General features: G+C 32.9%; 1 protein-coding gene across 1 annotated transcript in view; it reads left to right on the top strand.

Annotated features, from left to right (window-relative positions):
- LOC148950225 (uncharacterized) overlaps nucleotides 1-12,042 on the top strand; it is an 84,202-nt gene extending 72,160 nt beyond the window's left edge. Inside the window, exon 4 of the mRNA XM_089091516.1 lies at nucleotides 11,870-12,042. Coding sequence (XP_088947642.1) covers nucleotides 11,870-11,984 — 115 coding nt within the window. The 3' untranslated portion in view covers nucleotides 11,985-12,042. The remainder of the gene's footprint in view (nucleotides 1-11,869) is intronic.
- The last annotated feature ends 512 nt before the right edge of the window (nucleotides 12,043-12,554 follow it).

Raw genomic sequence — 12,554 nt, 5'->3', positions numbered from 1 at the left:
TTCTTACTACTACTCCTGCTAATAACTCACTGCAGAACCAATCCACCTGAGGCCAGCACAGCAACGCACGCTCCTCCTCCGTCCCAATCTATACAAAGCCTCCCTCTTTACATCCTCCAAAGAAGCTTCCATTTTCTTTAAATCTGTTCTTACGACATCCTCCCACCTCATCCGGTGACGACTTGCTTTTGGTTTGCCTATATACGGTTGTCCGACAAGGACCATCTTTGGTACTGTGTCATACTTGGTCTGCAAAACTCGTCCTATCCATCTCACCTTTCTCTAATTATAGCCCTGGAAAGTAGGATTGAAACACATTTTTCGTACACCATACTATTCGACATACGGTCAGTCAGTCGGGTACCAATAACAATCCGTAGGAAAATTTCTCTGGAAAATATCTTGACAAACCCCCCTCCGTCTTCCGAAGCGTACACGCCTCAGAACCATACTGGATCACTGTAGCTTACAATATTCTTAAGAAACACTCTGGGCCTTGGGTATTCTACTTTTAACATCTTTACTGCATCCACCATCCTTACTAATAATACTACCTATGTAAGTGAAGCTGTCCACTTGATCCATTTTCTCGTTACCCAACGTCACCTTTTGATCTTCATTTATTCCTAGTCCTAGCGACTTAGTCTTCTTAACATTAATTTTCAAATCTGTTCTTGCACCCTTAACTCTTAAAACTTCTTTCATTTTGCTAACTTTTTCATCCAGGATGCGTAAATCATCAGCATAATCTAAGTCTAGGACAGCTTCCAATATTCTTGGTTCGCAGACTCAAATAAATCTACTAGGCACTTGATCTGCTAGACTGGCTCCAGCAAAGTATATCTTAATTATAAACAGGAGCTACGTCATGGGTGCCGGCAGGGGGGGGGCATGGCCTCCCCTGGAAATTTGGGACCATAAAGTAATTACAATAAAACCAAAGGAAAGAGAGTAGAATGGGGAAAAACCATGGAAAAAATGTGTGCTGCCCCATTGTTGGCTGCCTGCCAATAGATTTTGACCCTTAATAAGAAAAATATATGTTCTAATTTGTAACTGTAACGGTGGCCCCTTTCCAGTTTTCCACAAACATTTTTCTGTATGATTTGCAGTTATTAATACACAACTGTATTTGCAGTTATTAATACACAAGAAAGTTCGTATAATTATAGAAAACACAAGGAAAACAACTTAATAAGGGGCAATTTCGGTAAAAATGTGCCGTGAACTTTTGCTTGCATTGCAAGAGTACCCATGAGCTGATATATGAAGCCACTATAATAAGAAATGTTTCCCTTGAACGGAATGCTGGGAATTTTGTATGTTCTTCCCCTTGAACGGAAGTAGTATCCCCGTAGGCACTTTAAGCGGCCCAATGGCAGATTAACATGGGATTTCAAGCGGCCTATTAGGGGTGTACAAGTGGAGCTCCTAGTCCCTCGCAGCTGGGCAATGCGGTCACCTGTTTCCAGCTGGGCAAGATTCCCACGACACACCCTCAGGGTTGCCAACTGGACATATTTTATGTCCAAAGGACATATTTCTATGTGCCTGGACATAATGACATAATAGGGCAAAAAATGGACATGTTTTGACATCTGGGACATAAAGTAGGCACATTTTCCAAAGTTATTACGTAAATCAAATTACTTTCATAAGAAAATGACACGCATCACCAAAAGAGTGCTAAGACATATCAACTTATTTTTTAAGCTCTGTATTTATTTTCCAGGGTTGCTTGCTCTTCTCCAAACCAAACTTTCTGGAAAGGCCTTCAAAATTATTTCACCTGTAAATGGTATTTTTGCCCAGATTTTTTATTGGCACGGTCAATATATAGGAACAAGTTATCACCTTTTTCATATTATCTTACTTCCGACTTACGAACGTCGCACAAGAAGCTCAATGGATAGATAACAAAATCAAAACTTTCGATTGTTGGTGGTCTGAAACAAAAACTAAAGCCAAGTTGTGAAACACCCGGGGTACACTCTTTCAGTTTGAAAATTTTCATCACGGGACAGGAGCTGAGAGAAACTTAAGTAAGTAAAAATATAGTGTTAGGTGATATAGCTCTTGAATATATATATATATATATATATATATATATATATATATATATATATATATATATATATATATATATATATATATATATATATATATATATATATATATATATATATATATATATATATATATATATATATATATATATATATATATATATATATATATATATATATATATATATATATATATATATATATATATATATATATATATATATATATATATATATATATATATATATATATATATATATATATATATATATATATATATATATATATATATATATATATATATATATATACATATATATATGTATATATATATATATATATATATATATATATATATTTACATCATAAATACAATTTACATCCCCCCTTAATGTGCAAATATATACCCTGAATTAGAATAGGGTGGGGGGGTAAAATTCATATCCGACAAAAATGATTCTTCTATTTGGAAAGAGCATAAAAAAAAGAATCGAGTGATATGTTTACGTTATTCGTATGTCAATAATATGAACTGCGAAAAAATTACCGATGGGTCTCCATGTCTGGTTTGCTTATACAGCATATAGCGGTGGGTACCGCATAATGCATAAGTACCTATATATACATATAGTAGGAAATATATATAGTATACATAAATACTGTATATATTTACTTAGTTTATAATACTATAAAGTATTATGTATAGTATAAGCCTAAAATTGAGGCTATTGAAGAGGAGATATGTTAATAAGACAGTTCCTATTTTTATAATATGCAAAAATTGTAGTTATCAAACTTTGAAATTGATTTCGCTATACTTACCTCCCAGCCCCTCTAATATGCAGGCGTATAGATAGACGAATTGTATTATTCCCATATGTTTCCCCGTTTCTTGTTTTCATCAGCATTTATTTGATTTACGGTTATACTAGTTGAATAAAGAGTGATGCATGGCAAAATGTATAGAAAATAATTAATTTTTACTATATTTTTCCTGATTAAGGGAAAGCATAGTGGAATCACTTTACATATATATATATATATATATATATATATATATATATATATATATATATATATATATATATATATATATATATATATATATATATATATATATATATATACCATTGGTGGCCAATAATGGGGTCTAATTTCTATATCATATTTGCAATCCTTTCTTAGGATATCATATGTATTTTTGAGAATACAGTCGACAAGAGCCACTTCACACGCACAGTCGAATTTGATGGAGGGGGAGAGTTTCGTCCAAAAATAACTTGTTTTATTCAAATCATTGTAGCGTAGGTGGGAGACGTTGGAAATAATTGTGACGAACAAATCATTGGTCATTGTTAATGTCTCCGCTACCGATTTAATAATCAAAATCAGAGCTATGTCCTGTCCCACAAACAAATAACTGCTTATTGCCACTGTGAGTACGAGTTTTTAATATCTTTTCAATATGATAAATTTAACTAGTGTTTCTAACTTTTCGTTGTTCATAGTCATAGAAACCGCAGAGAATCTCTTCCTCTTTGGTGTCTCGTAGTCAATAAGTAATGGGTTTGGTGTCTTGGATTTTTGCCGCTTTAAAAAGTTCAGTAGGCCATAAATAATTGCCCTTTTCAAAAAAATTAGTTGTTCTATTAATTCGAACAGTATCACCAACATATAATTTTTTCTTCACAATTGTTTCTTTTGAATACTGTCCTAGAAAAGCGTCAATTGCGTTACGGTCTGCAAGGTACGAATTCGGCGGGATAAAGTGTGAACATGGTTGTCGAACTTGTGGACTAAACGTCAACAAGATTTTTTCTCACTCATTCAAAAGCGTAGGCATATCTTTCACTGTACCGTATATTGTCATTAAAATTTAAAAAGTTCATGTCAGTCTTTCAGCTTAAGAATCTTATCAAGAACTATGACTATGGTAGAGCATTACATTGTATTTCATTAGCAATTTTTCGACATGTGGATTGGATGACAAAATTTTAAGTAACCTTGCGACAGCACCCGTGGGGAATCCCCGTTTGTAACCTAACGACAGCACACACCTTATGCAGTGACGGTTCACATATCTCATGTAAGGACGGCGCACATCTTACGTAATGACAGTGTACCATCTGTCACATAATACTTATTTGACATTTCATTTTTTCGTCAAAACCTTCAAGCCATTTGTTCATTCTTTTAACTTGATGACGGAACAGAGTTTATGTAAGATCAGCACAGGTTGCGTAATGACGGCGCACATGTTGCGTAATGGCAGCACGCACATCACTGTCTCATAATAATCCTTTGACTTTTTGAATTTCACCGAAACGTACAACGCGTTGTTTTTTCTTTCTTTTTCTCAAAGCGTTTTTTTCCCTTTTTTTTGCTTTAGTTCTTTGTCCTTGTTGGGACTCGAAAGGTCAATTTCCTTCCAATGAAATAGCGCCCCAAGCAACAGGAATAAACTGCTATTCCCAGTATTCTGTATCGAGAACTACATTCTTCGTGCTGACATTTTATGTCAAAACGACAAACAAAAATAAAACATGAAAAAGCTTATAAAGAATAAAGTATAAGCAAAAAAGCATGCATTAAAGAAAAACTTTCCCTCCCCCTCAACCTCCTAGGAATCATTTCCAGGGCAATTTTGACTAAGGCTATGCTAGCACTTGGGGATTTTAAACAATGATCTACCATATTTTACATTTGTTTCATATTTTTAATATTTTATAGGGCTTATGGCCCGAAGTCTGATAGTTTTAAGATATTATTTTAATATTTTTCGTTATTTTCCCCGGGTTTAATAGATCCAAGACTTACAAATTTCAAAAACGAGAGCGGAATGGCACTGCGACACCGTTTTCACACACATCTAGGGGCAATTTTTACTAAGGCTATGTTAGCACTTGTTAATTTTAAACAACTATTTACCATATTTTAACATTTGTTTCATATTTTAATATTTTCTAGGGCTTAAGGGACCAATGTTTTGAGAGTTTTAAGATCTTATTTTAATATTTTTCGTTATTTTCCTCGGGTTTAATAGATCCAAGTCTTACAAAATTCAAACACGAGAGCGGAATGGCACTGCAACACCGTTTTCACACACATTTAGGGGCAATTTTGATTAAGCGTATGCTAGCACTTGAGGATTTTAAACAATTATTTACTATATTTAAATATTTGTTCGGATTTTTAATGTTTTCTAGGGCTTAGGAGACTTTTTTTTTAGATTTTTAAGATATAAGTGTTATTTTTTCGTTATTTTCCTCGGGTTTAATAGATCCAAGGCTTAAATTTCCACACCACTTTGGCATTACACGCCTACCACCCATGTGGCATACCCTCTCATCACCGCCTAGGACATTTTCAACCTTGTCACTCCGAAAGTAAGTCCACAATGACACAACACCACAATGCCACACTATTACTGCTCTGTGACACCCCCTTCATCACTGACAAGACATTTTCAGACATTTCATGTTAAAAATTATACTTTAATCCATTAATTCAAGTTTTTCATGAGACAAGCCTATCATGATTGTCCACAAAACACACCCACACCCTAACAGCTTTACACACCTGCCCCTCCGTCATCTACGTGGCAAACCTCCTCATCACCCACTAGGACATTTTCAACCTTTTCCCTTCGAAAATAAGCTTGTAAATGCAAATTAAACACCATATTTTTGTTGAAAAGTGGAACTCGGCATTTCATTGCTAGGACGTGCTAGAACCCTATCATAATAAATTCCAAATCCCTCCCTACCACCATGGCATTACACGCCTACCATCCACGTGGCATATCCCCTCATTACCTCCTAGGACATTTTCAACCTTTTCATCTTGGAAATAAGCTTCTGAATCTGAATCAAAGACTATGTTTTCTTGAAAAAAGGAACTTGATTTCCTTAGAAGCAACAAGTTTTTTCTTGATTATCAAATCAAATTGATTATCAAATTGATCATGGACGTAACATGTTTTTTCTTAATAGTCGCAAATTTTTTCTAATAACAGCAAGTTTTTCCGTCAAAGATAACAAACTTTTCTTTGAAGTAACATCTTCTTTTGAATAGTAACAAAATTTTTCTTGGATGCAATAGCTTTTTATGAATAGTAACAAGTAATAAGTAACACGTAATAAGTTTTTCTTAATACTAACCAAATTTTTACTCAATACTAACAAAATTTTTCATACAAGTAACATGTTCTTTTGAATAGAAACAAAATTTTTCTTGGATGTAATAGGTTTTTCTGAATAGTAACACATTTTTTCGTTAGAAGTGACAAGTTATTTCTTAATGCTACCAAAAGTTTTACTTAAAACTAATAAAATATTTCGTAGAAGTAGCATGTTCTTCTTAATAGTAACAATTTTTTTTAATAGTAGCAAGTTTTCTCTCAAAGGTAAAAAATTTCTCTTAGAAGTAACAATTTTCTGTTAGTGGTAAAAAGTTTTCTCTTAGAAGTAGCTCTTGACACTAGAAAATTTTTCCTTAGAAGTAACAAGTTTTTCTTATTACTAAAAAAGGTTTTACTCAATGCTAACAAAATCTTTCATAGAAGTAACATGTTCTTTTGAACACTAACAAATTTATTTTTGGATGTAATAGGTTTTTGTGAATAGTAACAAATGTTTTTCAATAGAAGCAATTTTTCCGTCAAAGGTAACAAATTTCTTTTAAAAGTAACCATTTTCCGTCAATGGTAACACATTTTTCATAGAAGTAGCAACTTTTTCCACAGAAATTTTAATATCGCCCCCCTAATGCTTCTTGTTAAATACAAAAGTTTGGTCTTAACCAGAAATCATGCCTACAAAGTGAGACTTCTGTCTCTTCACTGAGAAAACTCAGGAGAGAACTTGAACCATTTTTCCCTTCGCTGAGAAAATTCCTAACTAAAGTGGAACTCTTTCTTCTTTAGGAAAACTCCGAACTGAACGGTAATTTTTTCCCTTCTTTGGAAAAAGTTTAGAGTTGAAGTTTAACTTTTTGTCTTTTCATTGGAAAAAAATTCACAGTTGAACATTAGCAATTATCTCACCTATGGAAAAATTCAGAAGAGAACTTGAACTTTTTCTTGACTTCTTTGAGAGAACTCAGAATTAAAATGGAACTTTCATTCTTCTTTGAAAAATTTCAGAATCGAAGTAAAACTTTTTTTTATCTTCTACCGAAAATTAAGAAGAGGAGTGAAACTTCTTTTTTTCATTGAGATTATTCAGATTTGAACTGGAACGATTTCTATTCTTTGGAATTTCTCCAAAGAATTTGGAATAAAAATGTAACTATTTTTCTCTTTCTCTTCCTTAAGAAAATTCAGAAGAGAACTTCAACTTTTTTTTCTCTTCTTTGAGAAAATTTCGAGCTTTAGTGGATCTTCTTCTTCTTTAGGAAAACTAAAAACTGAACAGTATTTTTTCTCTCTTCTTTGGAAAAATGCGGAATCGAACTTTTTAATTCTTCACTTCTTTGATCAGTTCAAAAGAATACTTGAACTTTTTCCTCTTTGAAAATTTCAGAACTGAAGTGTAACTTTGGTTAACTACATTAAGTTAACTACGTTTAAGTTAGGTTCATTTAATTTACGTTAGCATGACCTTATTAGATTTTTCTGAATAGTATGTTTTTTTCAATAGTAGCAATTTTTTTCGTCAAAGGTAACAAACTTCTTTTAGAAGTAAAAATGTTCCGTCAATGGTAACAAATTTTTCTTAGAAGTAGCAACCTTTTTTCCACGGAAATTCTAAAATGCCCCCCCCCCCCCCAAATACTTTTTATAGAATACAAAAGTTCAGTCATAACCCTAGATCATTCCTACAAAATGAGACGTCTTTCTTATCACTGAGAAAGTTCAGTAAACAACTTTTTTCTTTTCCTTAAGAAAATTCCGAACTAAAGTGGGACTTTTTTTCTGTAGGAAAAACTCAGAACTGAAGGTTAACTTTTTTTTCCTCCTTCGGAAAAAATTCAGGCTCGAAGTTTCACATTTTTTGTTTGTTCTTTGGAAAAAATTCACAATTGAACATCAACATTTTTTATTTAATGGAAAAATTCAGAAGAGAACTTCAACTTTTTTCTTCACTTCTTTGAGAAAACTCAGAATTGAAGTGGATTTTTCACTCTTCTTTCGAAAAAAAATCAGACTTGAAGCATAACTTTTTCTATCTTCTACCGAAAAATCAGAAGGGAAGTGAGACTTCTTTTACTTCATTGAGAAAATTCAGATTTGAACTGGAACTATTTCTATTCTTTGGAAAAATTTGGAATCTAAATGTAACGCTGTTTTCTCTTCCTTAAAAAAATTCAGAAGAGAACTTGAACTTTTTTTCTCTTGTTCGAAAAAATTCCGAAATTAAGTGGAACTTCTTCTTCCTTACAGAGGGGGAGTCAAATAATGGCACTATGGGGTGAATTCCTTGGAATGTCACGTTGTAGCAATGAAATGCCGAGTTCTGCTTGTCAATAAAAATATAGTGTTTAATTTAGATTTACATGCTTAATTTTGGAGTGAAAAGGTTTAAAATATCCTAGGAGGTGATGAGGGGTGTGCCACATGGATGACGGAGGGGCAGATGTGGGAAGCTGTGAGGATGTGGGGGTGTTTAGTGGAGCATCATAATAGGCTTATCTCGTGAAAAACTTGAATCAATTGATTGAAGCGTAAATTTTAATATGTAATGTCATAACATGTCTTAGGAATTATGAAAGGGGTGTCACAGAGTAGTAATAGTGTGGCTTTGTGGCGTGAATTGCTTGGAGTGTCAAGTTCTAGCAATGAAACGCCGATTTCCGCTGTTCAAATAAAGAAAGTGTTTAATTTAGATTCACAAGCTTATTTTCGGAGTGAAAAGGTTCAAAATGTACTAGGGGGTGATGAGGGGGTATGCCACGTGGATGGTAGGCGTATAATGCGATGGTGGTGTTGAGTGTTTTGGAGGTTATTATGTTAGGGTTTGGCTTACGAAAACTTGACTCCATGGATTGAAGTATAATCTTTAACATACAATGCCTGAAAAACGTCTTGAAGGTGATGGGGCGGTGTCAGAGGGTGTCACAGTGCAGTAGTTGTGTGGCACTGTGGTGTGAATTGTGTAGAGTGTCACTTTCTAGCAATACAATGTCGTGTTCCAATGATCAAATAAAGAAAGTGTTTAATTTCGATCCTCAACCTTATTTTCAGACTGAAAAGGTGGGAAACGTCCTAGGGGATGATGAGAAGGTGGGACACGTGGATGGTAGTGTGGTGGCTGGGTGTCTTTTTTGTGCCTATTATGCAAGGCTAGGCTTGCAAAAAAACTTGAATCAATAGATTGAAAACATAATCGAAAATAATTGCTTAAAACCCTCAATTGCTAGCATATCCATAGTCCATAGCATATCCAGGTTGAATTTTGTAAGCCCTGGATCTATTAAACGCGACGAAAATAATGAAAAATATTAAAATAATATCATAAAAATTCTCAAAACAGTAGTCCCATAAGGCCTAAAAAATATTAAAAATATGAAAAAAATGTTAAGATACGGTAAATAATTGTTTAAAATCCTCAAGTGCTAGCACACCCTTAGTCAAAATTGCCCCTAGATGCGTGTGAAAATGGTATTTCAGTGCAACTCTAGTCTCCAGGTTGAATTTGTTAGCACTGGATCTATTAAACCCAAGGAAAATAATGAAAAATATAAAAACTATTAAAATAATATCATAAAAACTCTCAGATCTCGGGCCATAAGCCTTAGAAAATATTAAAAATATGAAACAAATGTTGAAATATGGTAAGTAATTGTTTACAATCCTCAAGCGCTCAATACCCTTAGTCAAAATTGCCCCTAGATTTGTGTGAAAATACTATTAAAGAATAAATGAAACCCAAAACGAAAAGAAATTAAACAAACAATCATCGCAAAAACATACAACAAGGAATGATAAAAATGAATAAATAGATCTTAAAGCGAGTAATGCTTAGATTGAATATGAAAATCAAGCTTTAAACGAAAAAAAAATGTTATTGAAGTATAAATGAAAATTAAAACGAACAGAAATTAAATAAATACCCAATGCAAACAAACATATAATAGATACTAATGTAAATGAGTAAATAAATCCTAAAACGAGTGAAAATTAAATTGAATATGCAAATCAAGCTTGAAACGAATAAAAATCATTACAAACAAGAGTTTGGGTATGACCTCCTTCTCTCACTGTAAAAGTCTAAAACGGATTGCGTAATTGGCGCTTTACTGAAAACTGTATGCGTCTTGGAAAGTATAAACAACATCAAATTGAATATTGGATGCATAATGATATTAATTGTTGAAAGATCCATCAGTTCAAGAATTTATTTCACTGTACTTAATATTGAAAATAAACGTTAAAATTATAGTAACATTTTGAACTGATGAGCTTTCAGCAGTTAATATCATTATACATCGAATATTCAGTTTAATTTATTAGCTCTTTTTAAAGTTGTTCAAGACGAATATAGTTTCACTACGAACAAGTGTTTGGATACTCCCTTCTTTCCTAACTGTAACTAAAAACCAAAAGCCTACTGCGTGATTGGCGCTTCACTTAAAACGAATTATATTACAAATATTTTCTTTTTCAGTTCTTACAGCATTGAAAATAAAATAAAATTATAGTGAAATAAATTCCTGAACTGATGGATCTTTCAACAATTAATATCATTATGCATCAAACATTCAATTTGATGTTGTTTATACTTTCCAAGACGCATACAGTTTTCAGTAAAACGCCAATGACGCAATACGTTTTAGACTTTTACAGTGAGAGAAGGAGGTCATACCCAAACTTTTGTTTGTATTGATTTTTGTTCGTTTCAAGCTTGATTTGCTTATTCAATTTAAGTTTCACTCGTTTTAAGATTTATTTATTAATTTACATTAATATCTATTGTATGTTTGTTTGCATTGATTGTTTATTTAATTTCTGTTCGTTTTAAGTTTCAATTATAGTTTCGTTTTAAGAAATTAGTTTTTTCGTTTTAAGCTTGATTTTTGTATTCAATCTAAGCATTACTCGCATTTAGATCTATTTATTCATTTATGTTATTACTTGTTGTATGTTTTTGCTATGATTGTTTATATAATCTCTGTTCGTTTTGGGTTTCATTTATTCTTAAATGGTAATTTCTGGTCGTTTTGAGTTTGAATTTAAAAGGTATTTGTATCTGCTGAGCTTAAGTTTAAAATGGCCTTTACTTTTCTTTGAAAAACTTATTTTTCGGAAATTTTTTTTTAATTAATTTTTGTTTTAACTGTATAGAGGAACATTTTAATTGATTCCTACTCCCACTTGATGCTTTTCAATCAATTAGCTTCTCAAGGTTTTAAATAGATTGCAAATTCGTCCCCTTCGGGGTAAAGTCTTAGTTTAGTGCCCTAAACCACCTAAACTGTCACCAAACCACCACTGCTATTTTGTGTCTGCCCTCTCCCTGGAAAATTTTTCTGCCGGCGCCCTTGAGCTACGTAGACACATCAGGTCAGACAAATCCTTGGGATTGAAAGACTGATGGGATGCAAGTTTGAACGCCGTTTAAGATTCAAAAAGTCAACGGAACTCTTTCTTCAGAAATGCTCTTTTTTAGTGTTAAAAGCACTTGCTGACAGTAATTACAACAGTTTTTGGTTTAATAGCATGCATAAAATTAAATCCTGACCAGAAAAAATAACAACAATAACATTTATAATCATTATTAAATTTGACGTGCAAAAATAAACAGTAAATCCACGTGACTGTTTTGTCTAAGGTGTGGCTTTTTATTTTGCTTTTTCTCTTACAGGTTAGATAAAGGTGAGGCGAAGGGTCTGTATCACATGCTTCGAGATGTTATTTCAGCAGCAAGGAAGAAAGACTGCTCTAGATTTACATGTGAACAAGGATTACGTCCATCTTAGATGACATACATTTGTTTATTTATTTTTGTATATCTTATCTAAAAAAAAAAGACTTATGAACGAACTGGCTTTGATTTCATTTTCAACTTCATCAATAGAATCTGAAGTGATTCACAGAATTGTGTCTTCATAGATTTGTTTTCAAATGGTGTTGATACGGTGCCGTTGATACGTACTTGCCTTAAAAAGTGTTGTAAGCTATATTACTTATGGTAAAGTAGTTTAATATTTAAATTCCGAATCAATATAATGCAGTCAAACAGGTCGCCACTCTATTACAGTCTTGCGTATTATTTTCACCCATTTGTCGAAAAAAAAATCATATTACTTAATGTAAATAATAGGTCAACTTAGTTTCAAAAATTGACGCACTTCAAGTTTCCATCCTCTAGTTTTTGTAGTTAAAACATATAATTAAATAAACACATATTTGAGCAGAATAATAATGTATAAGTGCATGCCAGATCTTTGGACGGGTTTCGGGTGGAAGGGGAAGAAGTAAAGAGAATCATGGAACCGAATGGGCTTAGATTTGCATAGCTAAATGGAGCATATAGGATTGTCTAGTGA

This window comes from Artemia sp. Qi Xiang Cuo, chromosome 7 (assembly GCF_049724085.1).
Source record: "Artemia sp. Qi Xiang Cuo chromosome 7, ASM4972408v1, whole genome shotgun sequence".
In the NCBI taxonomy this organism is placed as follows: domain Eukaryota; kingdom Metazoa; phylum Arthropoda; class Branchiopoda; order Anostraca; family Artemiidae; genus Artemia; species Artemia sp. Qi Xiang Cuo.
Note: the sequence above shows the minus strand (reverse complement) of the source record. Positions and strands in the feature narration are given on the sequence as shown.